This window comes from Leptosomus discolor, chromosome 5 (assembly GCF_034619465.1).
Source record: "Leptosomus discolor isolate bLepDis1 chromosome 5, bLepDis1.hap2, whole genome shotgun sequence".
Taxonomy (NCBI): domain Eukaryota; kingdom Metazoa; phylum Chordata; class Aves; order Leptosomiformes; family Leptosomidae; genus Leptosomus; species Leptosomus discolor.
In genome coordinates, this window is record NC_141395.1 from 53,238,243 (window position 1) to 53,260,108 (window position 21,866).

General features: G+C 39.2%; 1 protein-coding gene across 1 annotated transcript in view; it reads right to left on the minus strand.

Annotated features, from left to right (window-relative positions):
* Positions 1–3,236: 3,236 nt before the first annotated feature.
* CNGB3 (cyclic nucleotide gated channel subunit beta 3) overlaps positions 3,237–21,866 on the minus strand; it is a 68,912-nt gene continuing 50,282 nt past the window's right edge. The window contains exons 11-18 of the mRNA XM_086465399.1: positions 19,708–19,849; positions 17,653–17,812; positions 17,133–17,230; positions 16,038–16,121; positions 13,787–13,905; positions 7,380–7,526; positions 4,628–4,808; positions 3,237–3,470 (exon numbers count right to left, since the gene is read on the minus strand). Coding sequence (XP_086321525.1) covers positions 3,237–3,470; positions 4,628–4,808; positions 7,380–7,526; positions 13,787–13,905; positions 16,038–16,121; positions 17,133–17,230; positions 17,653–17,812; positions 19,708–19,849 — 1,165 coding nt within the window. The remainder of the gene's footprint in view (positions 3,471–4,627; positions 4,809–7,379; positions 7,527–13,786; positions 13,906–16,037; positions 16,122–17,132; positions 17,231–17,652; positions 17,813–19,707; positions 19,850–21,866) is intronic.

Here is a 21,866-nt window from a genome sequence, read left to right on the forward strand (position 1 = left end):
TTCACTCAGTGGTTATGAATGTGCAGTATATATTTCATAAAGCTTCTTGTACTTGACTTGTAGCAAGAAGATATTCTGAAATTGGATGGGTTTTGCAGCGACTGTTTCATGCTGTTTGCCACGTTAGAGTTCTCCCATGCATGCTGTTTCCTACAATTATGATCAGGTTTTCCAAAACTTTTTTTTTTTTTCCAGATCAGCGGCTACATTTTAAGTACAGATGCGTGGAGATTGGGTTATTTTGGGTTTTCTAATACATTATGCTATTCCACCCTTCAGTTTTTCTACATTCACGGTCAAGTCTGAGATGCTTTATTGGGAAACTTGAGAGATTCTAGAGACATATTGTTGCAGCAGAGTGCAATGCCATACAGAATCTGAGGGAGCTTTGATACTGGAAGTTGTGTCTTCTGAGATCTCTGGAGTAGTTCACTTCTCCACCAGTCAAGAATCCACAGGGTAGAATTAGTGTCTGAAAGGATTTAATACATCTTACATCTTGACCTTTCTTGTGTCGTTTCTTGTGGTGAAAACCCTATAAATAGTTGCCAGAAAGGATCCAGGAGTACAGCCTGCCCTGGCCACACCTAAAAATGGAGGAATTCTGTGAAGGCGAAAATAGAAACATAATCACAGAATACCAGGCTGGAAGGGACCTCAGGGATTGTCTGGTCCAACCTTTCATGGCAAAAGCACGGTCTAGACAAGATGGCCCAGCACTCTGTGCTGCTGAATTTTGAAAGTGTCAAATGTTGGGGAATCCACCACTTCCCTGGGAAGTTTATTCCAATGGCTGGTTGTTCCTATTGTGAAAAATTTTCCTTTTATGTCTAGTCGGAGGGTGCTCAGGAGTAACTTGTACCCATTACCCTTCATCTTTCCCATGGGACTCCTAGTAAAAATACTGCCAACAGCAAAGTAGGATGTCGGAGCAAACCAGATGGATGTTACTTTTGTGTGGCCATCATCTCCTGCAAACATTGACACTTCTTTGTTTTGGGTCTGAACTCGAGAGCTGTGGATAACTTAGTAATTTTGCAGACAGAACTGACAGGCTGTCCTGCAATCCTGAGCTGTTAAGAGCTGTAGCAAAGCAGCAACTTGTGGGATGCTCTGTTGCTGCCATGTAATGCTTGCTGCTGCAGCCTCAGCCCTTACTTTGTGATATATGTCAGTGTGTGGTTGATGAACTTAAATATACTGACAGTGAAAATGTTTGAAGTTACCTGGTAGCGTTTGTGTAGGCAGAAGGGGATCGGATCTTTTGCAATGAGAGCGAGCTTTACTCATTAATACAAAAATGTTCAAATATGGGGGTTTATGATTTTTTCCCCCCTTCCATAATGTTTTGACAGCTCTCTGTCAAAAAAAAAGAAAATGTGGGAACCATATATTGTAATGAATTCATAGATCATTGTTCTTCATAAAGGCCTTGTTTGCGAAGCAGTTGTGCAATATTTCTAATTTTGAGGTTATATTAAGAAGACATTTCTGCATATGCAATAGATGAGTAATTTATTATTCATCTTACCGTTTTCTACTCCTGTTGTGACATCCTTTTATCTTGCATATCAAATAACAAGTAACATACAAATAAAGATGGTTCTTCCCATGTAGCAGTTGGACCTTGATGTCACTGCTAATGTGACAGAACTTTCTTTTTGAAAGAGATTTGGGTTTTGGTTATGTCAGAGGATGTGTGAAATATATAACATACCGAATTCAATCATCCAGCTTTTACTTAGGCAAAGCTCCCACTGATTCTGGTTGGGCTGCCAGCTTTGCTGTGATTACAGAAGTTCAAAGGCTTTAAAGAACAGGCCTGCAGAATGCATAGCCCACAGGGTCATACATAGCCTGTGAAGTGAATGTTTAATTTTGATGTGTTGCCTTCCTTAGTTGGCAGGTCAGCTGAGGAGCTGTGAAGCCTGCCCTTAAAGATTTCTTGTCTTGGCCTCTGCGTAATGATTTTGGTTCCCAAAACTGTTCATCCAATGGGGACCAAAAGTGGATCGGAAGAGAGAGGAGATGCAAACCCATGGAAGACGAAAAAAAGTTATTGAGAATTAAGCTTGAAACACAGTTTCAGCCTTCTGTTTAATATTGCATCCCTTTCTGTGATGAGCCGATGTGGAAGGTTGACAGTGTGGGAGCTCCTTGTAGGAAGCTCTATCTCTCTCAGCTGTGGCGCTCATAAAGGATTTACTTTAGTAAATGTAGCTCAGGCCCCGTAAGACACGGGGCTGAGTTTGCACCATCAGTTGAGGTCTGTGATGGAGGTGAACAACTGGAGCATTGGTTGAAACTGTGCACCACAGAGCCAGAAGGTGTAAATCCTGCTTTTTGTAAAATACACTTAATTTTTGAAGTGGTCAGTTTAGATACCAAAAAGTTAGCCAGTATCAACTGGTTGCTCCTCAGAGTTATTAATGCCTAACCCCTTGAGAAGACCAAGTGTGTAAATCGGCAGCCCAAAGTTAAAGGCCACCCCTGGGGTGGGAACATCTAAGTCTTTGCCATCTTTATTCACCACAGTCAAAGAGAACTGGAGCACATGCTTCTGCTTTCAGAGGGCTGGCAATAATTCTGCATTCTGCTTCTCCCTTGTGGATTTTGTGATTTTATTTTTTGACAGTGAGGCTCTTTTTGTAGCCATCTGGCCCAGGCTAAAACATCCCAATGCACAGCATCACAGCTTTCTGCACTGAGCCGCTCCAGTCACAAAAACAGGTCACTGATTAGCAGTATAAGGGGAGGAGAGAGAAGGATCGAGAGAAACATAAGTAACCTCAGCAACAGTAGGGCAGTAACAAGGCAAAGGGTAACTATGGGAAACCAGAAAAGAAAATAGCAAAGAACACATACAAAAATTAAGAGACAGCTGAGCAACAGGAACATCAATAAGAAAGTGAGGATAAACAGGAGAGGAAAGAGGAGAGGCAGGAACAAGACAGAGTAAGAGATAAGGGAGAGCATGGATCAAACAAGAAACAAGTGGTCGTGGAATACAATCTGAGGTCTAATTGCTATTACAGCAAAAGTTCTCTCTTCAGGTGCAAGGTTAAGAGGTAAGTATATAAATAATTTGTCCTGTTGTGCCAGGAGAGGATGAAGGAGCTGGGTTAGATTTTTCGCTTGAGTAGTCTCTACTTGTATCTTCTGCACCCAAACACGACGTCACGCTAGCCCTCTGAATTCAGCGAAACAATAGAAGTGGCCACAGCCCAAAGCACCATCTATTTATTTTTTTTCTCTTTAACTTCAACTGTAAGGATCTCTCCTTCTCCTGCTCTGGGGGATGGAGACATACTAATGACCAGAGACTCGTTAGTGGTTCTTCTGTGTAAAACTGGAGGTTTAGGCTTATCATCTGCATTCAGCTCTTCCTTTTGTGCAGGGGGTGCAGATGAGGCCGTGGGCTCTACAGGTTTCTTCTCCTCTTGTTCAGGCTTTTTCTCTGCTTGAGGTTCCTAGAAACAAGAAGCTAAATGTTTTCCAATGCTGCAGAAGAAATTTGGGAAGTAGGTCCTTTCTGTATATGTAGCGGAAAGGCACAGCATGGATGCTGTGGTTAATACTATGCAACACATGTAAGTTTGTATTTAGATGCTGAAAATCAGTTTCTAAATGAAAAATGCAATTTCAGAATCAAATGTCAACATAAAACGTAGGAAAAGCTTGTGGATAGTGATAGTATCTTCTTATTAATACAACAGGATGAAACAGGCACATTTTTGGGGCACACAACCCTTCCTTAGGTCTTGCCTTCCTTTATGTACCTACACTAGTATAGGAAGAAAAAGTGTTATGTAAATCTTGACACATTGCCCAGTGCCCCAGTTCCTTGGCCAAGCCTATTTTCTATTAAGGTCACAAATACACATTAAATGGGGCAATATTTCTGCTCCAGTCATAGTGTTGCAGTCATTTGTGTAAGTGAAGTTCGTTATTCAACTTAAATTTAATAGAAACCTAGCCAGTTCAGCTATAAAGACAGAAAAAGATTCTGCCACCTTTGGGTAAATATGTAGAACTGAGAAGGTTCATTGAAATTAACGTTCCTCAGAACAGAGTACAGCGTGGGAATTATTTTTCATCAACTAAAATAACAGTTTTCTTATAAGTGGAGTATATTAGAGGTTTAATCAGTTTTAGCTGTGTGGGCTACACTCGAAATTTTGTCTTCAGGATTTGTGACAACAAGAGATCTGACTTTGAATTGGAATGTTCACCATGTGTTTGAGTCAGCTGGATCAAATGACTGTGTTAGGATATTTCTCTATTTAGTGTTGTTTACATAAAATTAGAAGATCAGATGCCCTTAGAGTCCTTGTATAGTCTATGTTATCCTTACTTCCTTTGAGGATTTCTGTTTGCTTGCTTTTTTCCTTGCTTTTTCTTTGTTTTTGTTTGCTCTGCTCTGCATAGAGTCCAGGTCCAGGGAGATTTGAGCCAAATTTTAGAATTAACATTTACAAAGATTAGGTAGATTATATATATATATATATATATAAAAATTATATCTCAGCTACTGGGAGTTTTTGCTGTTGATTGCAATAAGGCTACATTTTCATCTACTCTGTTTGCCCAAGCCCTCCCAGTATCTTTCCATGTTCTGTGGCATTACCTGAGTGTCTTCTGCTCTCTTCAGCTGCAGCAGCCTAGCGAGGCCTTCTTTTCCTTTTCCTCCAAGCATCGCTTTAAACAGTTTTGGAGTTTCCTGTTTCTGCCCAAAAAGACTGGCCAAGCCTCGTGGTTGTTGCACTGGTGGTCCTGGAGGAGGTTTCCCCTTCTCCTTCAGCAGCACCCTGGACACAGGAAGGATTGAGAGCACACACCAGTACAATGGAACCTATCAAAGTTCCTGCAAAAGCTAAAATGTCACATTCATGGATGAAAATCTCACAGCATTTCCAGCCAATTTATTTTTGGTCCCAGACCCAGTGGCAAGAGCAAAGCTGGAAAGGGTAAGGGTTTTTCCTTAGGCTCTGGCAGAGTTGGAGGCTACTGTTCAAGTTTGGAGTTGCTTACCTGTATCCTGGAGAATGAACAAGTGCAGGCTCAAATTAAGGTGTCACAAAGGAGATGAGAGTTTTATGAGGTAAGAAGTAGTATGGACAGGGACAGATGCCTTGTACCTGAGGTGGCACTCTCTTAACTGACCTTCTGGATGCAAATTCCGAGATCATTTAGTGTTCAGTTTGGAGTCCAGCTGATGCTTCTGGAAGTAATAGTTTACCAAACTAACTTCCAGCATGGCTCGTCTCTCATATGTCATGTTAAGCAGTAGTACTTATTTTTGGTCTTCTTCAGTAGAAGAAGATGCCCTGAAGATAAAAAAAACTATTGCCAATTGTGTGGCAGACGGGATTCTTACACCATTACATAGCTGTAGTGATTTGCAGCCGTAATGACAAGAAGTGAGGATGACTGATGATAAAGATTAGACTACAGTTCTAAAATAGATGGAACCCATGAAAAGCAGTCTTCCCATGCTTTCAGTTTCTGTTAGATTACTGTACAGTTTTCAAGGCAACTTTTCTATCCTTGCAAAAACCTTAACTTAAGGCTTTTTGTGAACAAGGACTATACTTGAAGTCTGAAGTACAATAAATCCCATAATACTATAGTTTTCTCCAGCATCTTGTACTTTGTAACTTTGGGAATTTCAGAAGTGAAGATTTTACTGCTTTTTAAGTTTTATTGTCATAAATCTAGAAAGTACACTTCAGCAGCTTGCATGGGTTTATTATGTAAAGACCATGCAGTGACTATCAGGCAGGTGATAATAGAACCAATTTCTTGCTTGAATAGGTCTTTTGAGTTTATTTTAAGGAGCCCTTTAAAGGTGTGGGATAGCCAATGCAATCCCACAGAGAACTCTTAAACCTTCCAGGGCAAAGCAACTGATAACTTGATTCCAACACTGAAAATAACTGCAATCTTTATCAAAACAGTACACAAATGTCCTGTTGGTGCCTAGTTTTTCTAGAGACATGGCTGACGATACATAGAGCACAGGAGTTTTGGAAGAATTAGTGGATGCCTAAACAGGTGAGCAGAATACATGGCCTCCAGCACAGGGCAGGTACTGCATATCTTTAGAATTAAACATGATATCTTGTATCTAGTCTGATATCTAAAGAGGGCTTTGAGCTCAAATGGGAGTGCAGATATGAAGGACGGATGATTAAGCTCCTGCAGTTGAGAAAGGCTACCTGGAGGAAGCAGAATTTAATGGCTTGGCAGGATATGATTAGGGTGGGCAAGAAAGCAGAAGGTAGCATGGGACAGAGAGACAGAAATAACAAGTAATGGTGGTCATACAACTGTTTAGAAAGAAGCTGGAGAAAAGTCAGGAAGGGTAAATGCTGGGGACTGTCAGTCAGTGGATTTGTTCCACCTATCTACCTGTTGACGCTGGTTTTGAAAATTGGGCGATCAACCCATTCTGTGTCTAGGTTCCATGTTCCTCAGGGACTTGGTGATTCTCAAGATACTGTAGTTTGACAGACAGGGCTGTTGAAAAATGCTGAATGCAACCATCTGATAGCACTTCCACTAAACAAAATGTCACTCCTGTGCTATGTTTAGTCTTCTCTGGTGGAATTTCAAGTCTGGGATCAACCTTCCAACCTTTGATAGCAATGCAAGGCAGCAGCTGAGAGCAATAAGAGTGCTGAAGTATACTAAGAACAACAAAGTGTTTCAAGTATTTGGACCTTTTACAAGGTTGCAAGGTACTCAATTTGTCATAATTTTATGACAAAATCTGACAATATTTAGTCCTTTCAGAGCTGGGGAAATGGTGTTCCTAGCAAGCTACAGCCAAAGCAAGATGAAAAGCAGTTTGGGTTTGAAATCCCATTTCAGAATCCTTTTGAGCAAAGTGCACACCTCTCTAATCTGTACTTACGTTTTGCCGGGCCTTACTTTAAAATCCATTCCTAACTACTGTGTAAGGTTTTGGAAATGCATACAAGTCTGTGGCTGCATTGAAGCGTATCTCTGTAGAATTAATTGTGAGTGCTCGGTTGCATCTTTGAAAACCTACTCCTTAACTGACATTTGTCCTGCAGTTTCTTCCTTGACTATGTAAGGAGTCCTGATATGCACTTGTATCTTCTATTTGTTCTGTTACCTTAAATACAATGGAGAAGGCAACTACATTCAGTACTTCATCTACGTATCATATTTCCGCAACCCTTGGAATCCCTGCCAAGCCCATGACTTCCACTAGATACTACCAGGCAGATCTGACCTCTAAATACAAATGTGCTTATGTCTGTTACAAGAAAGGAATGCAAATCTGTCTAGAAGCCACAACTGTCCATTCTGCAGCTAAATAATGTGACTTAAAAACTGTTGTTAGGACATACTTTGCTTTCTTCATGAGGAGTTTTTCTGAGTCAGGATAGTGCACCAAGATTTCATTAAGTGTTTTCTTGTCCAGAATGAAAAGGTTGGCAAAACCATGAGCCACCACATTGGCTGTCCTTCGATTTCCTCCACCTGCAGCTAATAGGCTGGAATGAAAATAAACAGAAATCAGTCACATGGTTACTTGGCCTAGTGAGGAATCGCTTTGCTGGTGGTTCTCTAAGTCATCTTAAAGCTCACTTATGTTCCCAGCTGTTCTAGCTGATGTTCTGTGAAGGCCCTTTACAGTTGGGATTATAAATACCTTATTGACTGAGGAAGACAAATTTTCACTACTGATCAGGCATATGGAGATGCTGAGGACTGTGAAAAGTCTTGCTAGATAGAGACACTTCTCCCAAGAGACAGCCTCTGCAAGGACTGCATTTGTTTTAGTCCTCATGTGAATTTGGCATTTCCTCAATTTTATTGTTGAAAATTATTTACATGAGAAGTAGAGCAGCACAAGTCCGTTATTATTGGAAGAGTTATTTACAATGAATGAATGATTCTCCGAGGATTTTAATTTTCCTGAGTGAGTAACTTCTGTGGGTTTTCAGTTGTCTCACATACCACATCTCACCTCTGAATGCTGGCAAGTTGAATGATATGGATTAGGAAGGTCTTTCAGGCTGACAGTTACAAATGTGGTTGCCAGAAAAAGGCTATTTTATTTTGAAAGTGAGGTATTAGACCAGTTTAGCAAGCAGCAGTTGGCCATAGGAAGGATATCCACATGAAAATTAGAAGTTGTACAAGTAAAAATTAAATTGTTTGTCTTGCATTAAGCAAATGAAATGAAGAGGCTTCACTTCTCAGCTGTGGTGATAATTAAGAGAAGTTGCATTTTGCTCTTAGTACTAAAATTACTTTGTCACTGTATTCAAGGAGATTTACCCTAAAATGTATCCCTTAAATATTTCCTAATGAGTTAATATTTTTAGAGGATATTTAGTAATCTCTAAATTTAAAAGTTCTTAATAAAGGATAGTCTAGACCCCATAAAACATGAATTAATATTTATCTAAAATATTAATCAAGGATAAATAAATATTGGTTTTAATATTAAATATATTTACATAATATATGTATAAATATTAGATCATATAGATAATGTATTATGCTTGATTTATAAAGGATAGTGAGACCTCTGCAGCTCTTGGTACAAGGTTATTTTTATACACACAACATACACACACACAGAGTATTTTTCTGCAACCCAAGACAGCAATCAATATATGAACTCAAGCTGAAAATGCAGTATATTGCCTTCTTTTAAACAATTCTGTACAATTTCTCAGATAGACTAGAACTATTTACACAATAAGAAAAGCAGCTAAAGAAAATTGCAAACAGCTTTTGAGTTCTGATGAATCACTTCTCAACAAGTCATTGAACAATCATTTTCAGGCTTCTAACAGAAAGCTCATTTTAACAAGGCGAACTAGGACTAAAGAGATCAGCTTTTTCATTATGGCGATGTGAGGTGAATTTTACAAGGCAGTCCTTGCTGAAACAGAATCTTCTTTGACTAAGGACAGCGTTATAGACTTCATCACTGAAGTTTTGTCTACTATTCTAAGAGTTACATGATAGACCAAATTTTTTAAAATAACTGTATTTGCCTTGCAATGGTTCTTGATAATGTAATATCTATATTAATTGAAAAATTTGCTTTTTTTATCTTACATTTTTTACGCCAGTTGTTAGTGTGAAATGCTGTAATATTAGTATGAGATGATAACTTTTGAATTCTTCTGCTAGCAAAATTGTTTTTGAGGTGTAAAGTTGTCAAAGTGATAGAATCACAGAATCATAGAATCATTTTGGTTGGAAAAGACCTTTAAGATCATCAAGTCCAACCATTAACCTAACACTACCAAGCTCACCACTAAACCATGTCCCTAAGCACCACATCTATACATCTTCTGAACACCAGGGATGGTGACTCCACCACCTCCCTGGGCAGCCTGTTCCAATGTCTAACCACTTTCAGTAAAGAAATTTTTCATAATATCCAGTCTAAATCTCCCCTGGACCAACTTGAGGCCATTACCTCTTGTCTTGTCATTAGTTACTTGGCAGAAGAGACCAACACTGGCCTCACTGCAACTTCCTTTTAGGTAGTTGTAGAGAGCAATAAGGTCTCCTCTCAGCCTGCTCTTCACTAGGCTAAACAATCCCAGTTCCCTCAGGCACTCCTCATAAGACATATTTTCCAGACCCCTCACCAGCTTCTTTGCCCTTCTCTGGACCAGCTCCAGCACCTCAATGTCTTTCCTATACTGTGGTGCCCAAAACTGGACACAGTACTCAAAGTGTGGTCTCACCAGTGCTGAGCCATGATCACCTCCCTACTGCTGCTGGTCACACTATTTCTGATACAGGCCAGGATGCTGTTGGCCTTCTTGGCCACCTGGGCACGCTGCCAGCTCATGTTCAGCCAGCTGTCATCTAGCAACCCCAGGTCCTTTTCTGCCTGGCAGCTTTTGAGGCACTCATCCCCAAGCCTGTAGCGCTGCATGGGGTTGTTGTGACCAAAGTGCAGGACCCGGCAATTGGACTTGTTAAGCTCATACGGTTGGCCTCAGCCCATCAATCCAGTCTGTCCAGATGCCTCTTCACAGCCTCTCTACCCTCAAGCAGATCGACACTCCCGCTTAATTTCATGTGACCTGCAAACTTGCTGAGGGTGCACTCGATCCCCTCATCCAGGTTGGTGATAAAGAGATTGAACAAGATCGGCCCCAAAAATGAGCCCTGGGGAACACCGTATGTGACCAGTCACCAACTGGATTTAACTCCATTTGCCACGACTCTCTGGGCTCACCCATCCAGACAGTTTCTAACCCAGTGAAGAGTACACCTGTCTAAGCCACGAGCCACCAGCTTGTCCAATAGGATGCTGTTGGAGACTTTGTCAAATGCCTTACTGAAGTCCAGGTAGGCAACATCCACCGCTTTTCTCTCATCCACTAGGCAGGTCACCTGATCATAGAAGGAGACCAGGTTGGTCAAACAGGACCTGCCTTTCATGAACCCATGCTGGCTGGGCCCGATTCCCTGGATGTCCTGCACTTGCTGAGTGAGTGCACCCAAGATGAACTGCTCCATAGTCTTGCCTGGTACCAAGGTCAGGCTGACAGGCCTGTGGTACCTTGGATCTTCCTTCTGGCCCTTCTTGTAGATGGGAGTCACGCTGGCAAGCCTCCAGTCTTCCAGGACCTCTCCCATTAACCAGGATTGCTGATAAATGATGGAGGGTGGCTTGGCAAATTCCTCTGTCAGCTCCCTCGGTATTCTCAGGCGGAGCCTGAGAGAATTCGTCCGGCCCCATAGACTTGTGAGTATCCCATTGGCATAGCAGGTCACTAACTACCACTTCCTGGATTATGTGGGAATCCTCCTGGTCTCCATCCCTGCCCTCCAGCTCAGGGGGCTGATTACCTTGACGGTAACAAGTCTGACTATTAAAGTCTGAGGCAAAGAAGGCATTAAGTACCTCAGCCTTTTCCTCATCCTCGGTGATGACTTATCTTATCTTTTTTTTTTTTTTTTTTTTTTTTTTTAAAATAGCTAATCTCTCTAGGAAGCTGCTCTTCATTGAAATTAGCAAATTGATCCAGGGAATAGTGTGCATATCAGTTGAATATGCAGGATTCTGGCGGCTCAGCTCAGGACCTTTGGGCATATGGAGAGCTGGTTAGTCAGGAAAGGGAAATAGCTCTGGATCATGCTTCTGAGCAGGCTGTCAGACACTAAAGGGCAGACTCATCGAAAAGCAGCAGCAGCTGCCACTTCATGAGAAGGAAATCCTGGGCCAAAGTGGAAAATGTAATCTTTCATATAGCTAAATACTCCCTGTAGTTTTGATTTTTGAAAATAAAAGTTAAAGTTACAAAACAGCTGAAAGGCTAAAGCTGAGACCAAACATTTAAAGATCTTCCTGTCAAAAATTTACCTGTAATGGAGAAATGTTTTAATTTTTCCAGAATTACCATTTTGATAGGAGATAGTTCTAGTGAAATAGCAGTAAATGGATGAATGAGGACATCTGGCTTAAAGTGTAAATATTTCTGGGCTGATGAAGTGTTGCCTTATAGCTGAATTCTTCTCTTTTTTAACTGTCAGTGCAGACAGGCTCTCATTAAGGCACCAATCTGTTTGCCTCTGATATTGTTTTGCTTTCTCAAACTGGTATTATCTATACAGGAAAGTAGTAACGAATGTAAGATGTTAATTGGAAGGCAACTGTTATTACTTAATCTGTTTCTGTAATAATTTTCAAGGATGAAATTGGCAAAGGACTTGTTTGAGCACTAGTCTTGCATTGGCTTTCTAGTATAATTCAGGGAAATTTTTCAGAATAAACGTTTTTTGCTTTCTTCAACTCCATTGTCCTCAGAGACATTTTAAGCATCATTTACATGCACTTTGAACAGAGTGAGATTAGATAGCAAGTGTCTTATAAATCATGCAGTTAAACCACTTGGAAGGAAGCTGTCATATTTCTCTAAACAAATCTTGAATCAGAAATCAGAAGGAAATCAGTCTGATATTAGGTGATAACCACACTATGAGTACTGAGGGGAAAACTTGGATGTGCTAAATGAAGCAGTATTTCATCCATTAAAGAGTATTTTTTTCATTTGCTTCTGCTGTACAGTATTCAGAAGACCTTGAGAAAACTTATATAGAAAGGCGCTATACAAACTCATTATTTTCTAACACTTTGCCACGAGGAAGAGGATAAATCTCTACCAATTCACTATGTGTTTCATGTCTTTGCTTTTCTTCAGTTTTGGAGAGGTCTGCCAGTTGCTGTGTTTTTTCTGCTGCCTGACATTGATATGCAAATTACATGTGTCTGAATGGGTGTGCCACTGCAGTAGGTCAACGATGAATAAAACAAGACTAGAAGTCTAATGTAGCACTGCTGAGGGTTTTACTTGCCATGTTGGCAATAATGTAAAGAGTAACACATATTGGGAAATGAATCTTTAAAGGCTGTTGTGTATTTCTCACATGGAAAAAAGTCCTCACCTGTATTAGATCAAAAGTTTGAAAATCCCTTCCTTGTTTTAAAACCAATCATTATCATTTCTCAGTTTAAAAAATAAAGTCCTTGCTCCAAATAAAAGACTGATAAATAATTGAAAATTATGTGCATGTTACATATCTCGGCTACTGTAGCTTTTTCTTTTTATCTTTTCATAATTCAGCCCTTACAGTGCATTTTCAGCCTTTCCACGTAACTTACAATACAGCATTTTGTTTTGAGGCTTTGCTCAGGTATTTATTGTCACACAGAGAAACACCTTTCAAATAACCTTCTCTCAAAGAGCTGATATAATTTCATTTTCCCACTCAGTGAAAAAGGTCTGTATCTGCGGGGTATATCAGGTGTTTTCCACTTAAGGTCTAAGCAAGTTCTATGTGCCCATCAGTGGATAAACGTGAATGCCTCCCCTACTACAAAGGGAGACCCAAGTAGAAGACAAATGTAAACATGGTACAGAGCTGATTACCACTTTTCAAAAGGCAAATTAAAGCTGCCAGCAAGAGGATTAACAATAACAGGAAAGCAGCTGGAAGAAATTAAGGATCCAGTTTATCACATGCAGCAGCACATGTATTTTATTACTTTTCCTCAGGCCAACCTCAGCAGGGGATGCAGTGCCTAAAATCTAGCACTTGGTTGACTAATTGGGGAGCACGACACATAAGAGTTAGTGGATTTTGCATAGCAACCACGTGGAAAATATAAAAAGCATTTGTAGCTACCAGAGAGAAATTTTCTTCTCCAGATAAACTCAAACCCAAAAATCTGGTCTGTCAGCCTTTTTCTTGTTTTGTATGCATTGAAACAAATACATTTTCGAATGTGGATGCCTTATTTTTGGCAACTTAATGCCTACTTCAGCTCCTAAATGAACTAGTTTTATTTACTATTTTAGATTTTTTGTCTCTTTTGTTGGAAATTAGTTACAGTTTTTACCATCTGCTGTATAAGTGCACCTAGACTCACTATACAGGCAATAAAATGCATTTGGTCCTGCTGTATTGAAGACCTCTGAATGGGAAGATGTGTTAAGTTTTTTAAATGCTGAAGGAGAAATTTGCTTGCATATCCCTGCGTACAATGCCCAAAACACTTGTCTCAGATCTTGCCAGATTAGTCTCTGATACTTCACTTCTTAGATTTTCCTTCACTTACCTGCATCTCCTTGCTCAGTGTCCTACCTGTCAATCCTACCCACTTTCTACCCTACCCATGGTAGCTGTCATGCTTACCACAGAGAAGTTAAACAACCATTGATTATTTGACCAGTTCTAAAGAAAGCGTTAAAAATAGCGATGGACTTACCTGATCTCCCCAAAGACAGCTCCTGCTCTTAGTGTAACCAGGACTTTTGTGCCATCAGGGCCTCCAAGGACTTGAACTTCCCCCTGTTTGATGATGTACATCTCTCTGCCAATCTCTCCCTGGGCACACAGACACATCAAGATCCCATGTTTTAGCAGGGCAGTGTTTGTTTTTTTTTGTTAGAATAATCCGACAGACTCTTCTTTAAGTATCTTTTCACTCTCATAAAAAAGTTTACTGGTATCACGGAGAAATAAATGTTTGCGCTACTTTTCCTAGCACTGAGCACAAGTGCAAGGACTGACTTTGGCTGTTCTAATTGTGATGTGGGACAATATTTGAATACAAGTAAGACCATCTAGGCCAGCTTGGAAAAAGAAGACTAGACAATAAGGATTGTAGCAGTGATTTCCATCAGCTTTTCTGGTGGAAAATAAAGCACTGCAGCAGTGTAATTAATAACAGAGAAATGCAAAAAAGCCTATGCTTCGTGGTCTAAAAAGCATAATTTTTTACACTATTAATTCTAGTAATCACTTAATTTAAAAGGAAAATAAGAGTAAACAATCATTCAAAACTTTGTCAACTTTTATGTAATCACTGTATGATTTAAGATATTATTGATTTATTTATTATTCTCCACATCATCTACTAGGATTCAAAGATGTGACGTCAATATATACAATAAAAAGCAGACAAACTGGAATAATATAACTGATTTCAGAAGAAGGATCATAGAAGTTCCTCACAACATCTCAATAAGGCAGGCAAATAACTATTTTTCCACTTGTGCAGCTGGAGTAATTGAGGTAAAGCTGCACTTTCATTTTAAAAGTGAAAAGGCAGCAGCAACAAAGCCAGGACTGTAAATGTAGGTCTTGCACTTCCTATCCCTTCCCTTGCTCCAAGCCTGCATGCTGAGCCTGCTTGATAAAGTATGAAGAAGCCAACATACATCCAAGGAAGAGACAGTTCCAACAGGGTTTTATTCCCTACTACGTGTTACAGCATTAATAGGATTATATGGTTGTTGACCACATAGTTGATCTATACAAGTGAGTGGCCTTTTAGCTCTCAATCAAGCTGGAATAATTTGATACTTCAATTTCTCATAATCCATCCTTGTTGAGAACTCCTTGCATCTGACTGCAGTATCAAGACCTTGAATCCATTACTGTCATTTATTATCTCCATTGTGACAGAGTCCCAGCTGCAGTCTAAGATCCTTCCATGTGCAGTTTGCAAGCAAACACACCAAACTACTCTTCCACCCTTCCTAGCCAACAGCAATTCTGGGACTGGTCTTTGAAGGGACACTCCTGATCCTTCGGTGCATTCACAAATGTTTAACTCCCTACACTGTGGAGTCATGGGACTAATTCAGCACTCGGGAAGAGGATCATATACTTAACTCTTGGAGGGAGCAGGACCTTAGTGAACATGCTGGACCAGAACTGCTAATGACAAGTTAAGGGGTTCTGATCGTCACTTCTGGATGTGGTGTGAACTGTGGGTCACTTGCCACAACAGTTACAGTACTGAAACTTCACCCCTCTGCCTTGCCTTACGTACATCCTTCACTGCCTGTGAGTATGTTTACATGCCTCCTGAAAAGAGATTTGTCTTGCTTGGTCAGAAGTTGAGCTATCTATCTCTGTTTCTATAAGGCATGTTTGAGCCAAAATGCTAAGAGAAGATAGATGTCTTTGCTAAGGGACAGTGTGACAGCATTCAGCTGGACGTCTAGAGATGGCTCAGAGCTATGGTGAAGGTAAAGCAACATCAGGTCCTGCTGTAAGGAGCAGTATGGGATGCAGTGTATTTTCTACATTCTTGGTAGTTCCACTTCAGAGTTCCTGAATACACAAATGAAGCATGTGCAAAGCATCATAGACTGAGATCTGTAGGCTAGGTTTATATGTATATATGTATAAAAAAAATTAAGCTAGCTGTATTTTAAATATTAAAACTTCATGCCGTATAATTAGATAAGCCATATTTACATTAAATACTTTCCCATATTACTATAATTTTATGTTTAATAATGTAAATAATAAAATCCATATCGTCCTGTTCTAGGTTGAAATTTGAGACCACATTTGTTATTATTACACAGAGTACCTTAATTACTTTTATGCTATCTAATTCGCTCAGGATTAATTTTATTTAAAGGACACTGTTGACCAATATCTGAACTCTTTTTCTAAAACACATACTATAATTATTATTTGAAAGAGACAAGAATGCTCACCTTTTTGCAGACAAAGTCACCAGGTAAATACACAATGGATTTCAACCTCAGCAGCATGTCATATATCATCTGAGTATCGCACCCCTGTTAAAATGATTAGAATTGATTGCTGTATTAATTCAGTAGCACAAGTGACCTTTAGTGCTTACAGTGGGCAGCAGAACCCAACAATACATGAATGATACAGGAATCCAAGGATCAGCTTTTAGAGCAGAGAAAAGACTGAAAGAATTGTCATTTTAAATACTTATAAAGTGCTCTGTGTTGAACATCTCTTCATTTTTTACAAAGGAAGCTTCTGTACATCTAAATTTTCTCTGGAAGCTCAGTTAGTGCTATATTCAGAGCTTTACGGGTCTTTTATATGAAATTATTTTACTGATCCAGGGAAAAAAAAACAGATCATGCCAAATGTTGTATGAATCTATGAATTCCATGTCTTCAGCAAGTGCGGCAGAAACTGTGCAGCTATGTAATGTTTATACAGAGATATCATGTGATTTCTTGCAATTATCCTATTAATAAAATCTGTGTTAAGGTTACTGTATATCAATACTACTTCTAAAAATGCGGTGTCTCCTTGTTTTTGGTGTCAGAAATCCAGTCTTAAGTACCACATTTAAATTGTGACTCTGGAAAACTATCTTCATAATAAAGAGAAAGCTCCTTTGGACAAAAAGTTACAAAAAAGTAGCATCCACTACATCGAAGTTATGTTGCCAGAACACATAGCATTCTTGATCTCTCAGGCAGACCTAGGTGGTATACAGCAAGCTGGACTGTGTTACAAACTACATTTTTCTATGTCTGTCTCTTGAGATTAGTTATACTCTGAAATCACTTACAGTCTGACCATAACATCAGCTTTAGTATGTTGGTATAACTGAATTGTGTCTTGATCTCATTTGCTTTTTTTTAAATCTCTGCTTTGACACAAAAAAAATCAAAGGATGTCTCCATTAATTGAGATATCCGTTACACCTATTTTGCCTTGCATATTAACAAACGCAATCTTAAGTGTTGCAAGATGCACAAAACAAGGTTTCTGTCTCAGGGATACCACCCATCTCTGCATGCTCCTGTAAAGCTACTTGCTTTGAATAAGTCAACTTTATTGACAATGGCAAAGTTCACATCAATTGCAATGGCTAATTGCATTTTGGTTGGCATCTGCTCCAGTAATTCTGATTCATCTGTAAAAAAAAAAAAAAAACAACTCTGTTAGTTAGAAAATATAAAGGAAGGATGAAAGAATGTTCCTAGCAATGAACATTGTACAGAAAAATAAATTCCTGGAGCTATTCTAGCATTTATCGGTTCAAGTGAGGAAGCTGCTAATATGCTTTTACTAAGCTATTGTCTTTTCAGTTATCTGAACTTTAGACATACGTTGTCTAAAGTTATAACCAGAACATTATATAAATGAATAGAATTTGTAAGGTGGTAAGTATCATATTGCTTTGGAGGGTTTTTTTTTCTAAAATAAACTGAATACCCTCCTCTCACTTCTTGTGTGCAATTCAGAAAAAAAGAAGTGGGAATTTCATCCTCTATCTGTACCTGTACAACCACCCTCACTTGGCGTTGCTATGTAACTGGAGTTGGAAAGCCTTACCCAGCATTCCCTGCGAGTCCCATGTGTATTCGTACCAGGTTCGAACACGATTTTGGACCACTTTTGGAATAGAATAAGTGTTCATATAGGAGACAGTGTTGTCCATACAGGAACGGTAGTAGTTCTGTCCTGCTGTAGCTGCTCCAATTACATCTCTCATCTGCAAACATCAGTTGTTACTACACATTTCAGCAAAAATAGCCTTGATTTTAATATCTTGTCAACAACATACAAAAAGAATAGAACACTTGTTTGCAAAATCACTGATTCATTATACATTCGGCTGCATGTTTTGAATAGGTGCTTCATCCACTTTTTCAGAAGTATTACAGATTTAATCTAATTGTATTGGAAGGTCTATATTTATGCTTTTAAAGGAATCATTTGCAGTTCTCATCTTATTCTACCATCTCATATTTCTGGACATGGATGAAAAAGACAAAGCTTTTCTTAAAAGTCCATAATAAAGCTACTCTGCACTTGGTGTGCAATGCAAATTAGAGTGAAACAAACTGGGCTAAATTTCTCTAATAACATCAGTTGTCCTGCCACTGTTTAAATAACTAAGATAATCTAGATCAGTCTTAAAAATGCACTTTGAGCTGAAGGTGATCTTGAAGTTTTTAGTGCAGGAACATTATTTAACATTCCAAGAGAAATTTACTTAAGTTTTTAGACAATGCATGAGTTAATGGTCAGAGATATTCCTTCTTCAAAAGCATAACTAGATCGATACCAGGCCAAGGATTAGTGTGCCAGTGGGATGAATTCTGCTCTTTATTATGGAAATGCAATTGATTCCAACAGGAATAACAATATTTAGGCAAGTGTGCTAAACCAGGAATAACTCAGTAATATTAGGAGCTCTTCATAAACAGGAATTGTAACAAACTGCAATGAAGCTGTTTGTGTGTTAAAATTTAAGGTTTAAGTCTGCAAATGACTATACTGGTTACAAAAACTAATCTGCAGAATCTTCTTGGGGAATGGTACTTTCATTGACAGTTATATCAATTTATGAAAAAAAATATAGATATAAACCCTGAAGTTTAATCCAATATACTTGAATTCAATAGTTTTCCAGAAGAAATATTTTATAAGAACTACTTAATTTTATTTCTGGTAATTCTTGGGTTTGGATGAATTTTAAATTCTGTAGGCAAGAGTCTGTTTTGTGGTAGTTATGTCTTCTTGCACTTCTAAACAGCAAGAGATATAGGTGATTTATAGCCATTTGATTGAACTTCTCCAATCCTGTATTCAAAATAAAAATTACATTTCAGTTTTCATCTTTATTTTTTGGTAATAATTCTTCCAATAACAGACATGTACATATCAAAAAGTCTGGAATGATTTCTACAGGTATCCGATAAGACATAGTCTCACATAGGAACCATGGCATTTGTTTTTCTGTAGTCAAGGTATTTTAAAACCTATGGATCTAAAGCCCAGGTTTAATAGTTACAAGCCAGAAATATTTCAGTTATGTTACTTTGGAAATATAACTGATTTGCTGTCCTATAGGCTATTTTTTTTTTCCTTCTGCCAAATGAGAACCAAGAGAAATAGAAAACAGTTGAATTTCAGGTTAACAAATATATTGTAGTTTATGAAGGAGAGTAGAGTTCTGGTTTGACAAAAATAATGTGATTTCTATTAACAGTATTCTATTGGCAGTAGTATCAAGCATGACTTAGTCAATAATTTATACATGTTAATATTATAATTTTTGTATCAGATTTAACAGTATAATTTGAATGTCAAGGAACTATCCCCTTGGCTGTGAGGAAGAAGAAAGGAATTATACATAATTTCAAGAATCATCCGTGTTCTGCAGAGTCTTGGATTTAAATCAGCTTGTGTGCAAAATGGCTACAAAACTGGGAACTGATTAAACACGTGTTTGTCAGAAGAATAATTATGGATGACAGTTAAAAAGAGGGACATTCAAATGCAAGCTAGACTTTTCCCCAGAACTAAACTCCATTAAATTGAATGTGTTATCACTACATTACAATAATTTGAACATATCTAGTTAATGATTTTTTTATGTACCTGACCAATTAAGCTGGAGAAGACAAAGACACCCAAGAAAAAATTCAGGAGTTGAAAAACTATCTCAAACAGAGTTTGTGGTTCTGGAAGACCACCGATGGTGATTAAAGTACGAACCGCCCAGTAGTAACACCTCAGGTACCTGTGGATACAGACAGCATTTTTGTTATTGACTGTAGGTACTTATGTGGTTGATGTTTAGCATATACCTACCTGAGCTGGGCCTTTCAGTGACGCTTTTCAGTCCAAAAGATTTTCAGCATTTTTTATAAAGGGTTATGATTTTACAAGTCATACAGTTACGTACATCATATTGAGCTGAATGTTTTCACTGACAGCAAAATAAGACTATATGAGAAATGCAGCAGTTTCTTACCGTTCTTCAGTAACTCCATGCAGCATTACAGAAGACTTCTGTAACAAATTGCCAGTGTGGACATTGCAGCATTAGAATGCTACCAGTGAAGATGCCATGATGTTAAAAGCAGTGTAAAAGTGTTAGGGACTTCCCTGAGTTTCATCTGTAGTATATAAGATGCACACACATCTGAAAGTCTCTTCCATGGCTTCGCTTGATGACACCAGTGTGAAGCCTTATGGTGGCCATGACACATGAAGTGTTCTTGTGTCTGTTCATTTTCCTACCCCTTTAACCATGTTGGTCTTCCTTCCCACTCTGCTTCTGAGCACCTTGCATTGGCTCTGCCTCCTGGGTTATGTCAAACAGAAGTTAGGTATTTCCACAAGCTGTGTGTTAATCCAGCTTGTCCAAAACAGTTAACATACTCAGCACTGAAATGTTGACTCCTGTATTAATTTCTCCTAATGTCTGGCCTCCACTACCCTTTCTGCCACCTTAACAAACGCTTTCTTGCTTTCACTACTTTCCCTCATGCCTGGGAAGAGCTGTCCATCAATAGCTACAAAATTACTTTGTCAACGCTCAAGACTTTCCTCACAACTCTCTTGATCTAGAAACCAAACAGAGCAGTGAGCAATGGTCAGTCACTAAGACTCTACATCAACGTATGGCTTATATTGACTCCGTCACAGTATCCATCTGCTGTCTGTTGCTTCTCATACCTGAAGTGTGAGGTCTTTGGACAAAGATTTTTTGTTCTGTTTGTACAGCTCTCTTTGTACAGCCTTGTGCATGACAGAGCCTGTTGCATTCAAGCATTGTGTTTCTAATGGTATGGTAATAGAGATTTATGAAAACAACAAAGGCCCTGGAGAGAATTAATTTGTTTTGTTTTGTGAGGATAGTCATACTCATTTTCTTTAAAAAAAAAAATAAATAAAGTGCCTTGGCATTTATAAGATTCTGTTTTAAATTTTGTTCTAGAACAGGGCGCCACCAGTAATGCAGTGAGAGACCTGGGAGCTCTGATGGATGACCATGAGCCAGCAGTGTGCCCTTGTGGCCAAGAAGGCCAATGGTATCCTGGGGTACATGAAGAAGAGTGTGGCCAGCAGGTTGAGGGAGGTCATCCTCCCACTCTACTCTGCCCTGGTAAGGCGAAACCTGGAGTCCTGTGTCCAGTTCTGGGTCCCCCAGTTCAAGAAGGACAGGGAGCTACTGGAGAGAGTCCAGCAGAGGGCTACGAAGATGATTAGGGGGCTGGAGCATTTCTCCTACGAGGAGAGGCTGAGAGACCTGAGGCTATTTAGCCTGGAGAAGAGAAGACTGAGAGGGGACCTTATCAACACTCATAAATATCTAAAGGTTGGGTGTCAAGAGGATGGGACCAGGCTCTTCTCAGTGGTGCCCAGAGCCAGGACAAGGAGCAATGGGCACAAACTGGAGCGCAGGAAGTTCTCCTTGAACATGACAAAGAACTTTACTCTGAAGGTGGCAGAGCACTGGAACAGGCTGCCCAGGGAGGTTGTGGAGTCTCCTTCTCTGGAGATATTCAAAACCTATCTGGATGCATTCCTGCGTGACCTGCTCTAGGCAAACCTGCTTTTTAGGGGAGTTGGACTAGATGATCTCCAGAGGTCCCTTCCAACCCCTACCATTCTGTGATTCTGTGATTCTGTGAAACAATGAAGATTCTTTCTATTTGTTGAATTGTATTGAGTTTGAGATTAAAAAAAAAAAAAAACAACCCAGAGAAGAATTACTTTTGGAGATATTTGTTTTGAAATTGACATTCTTG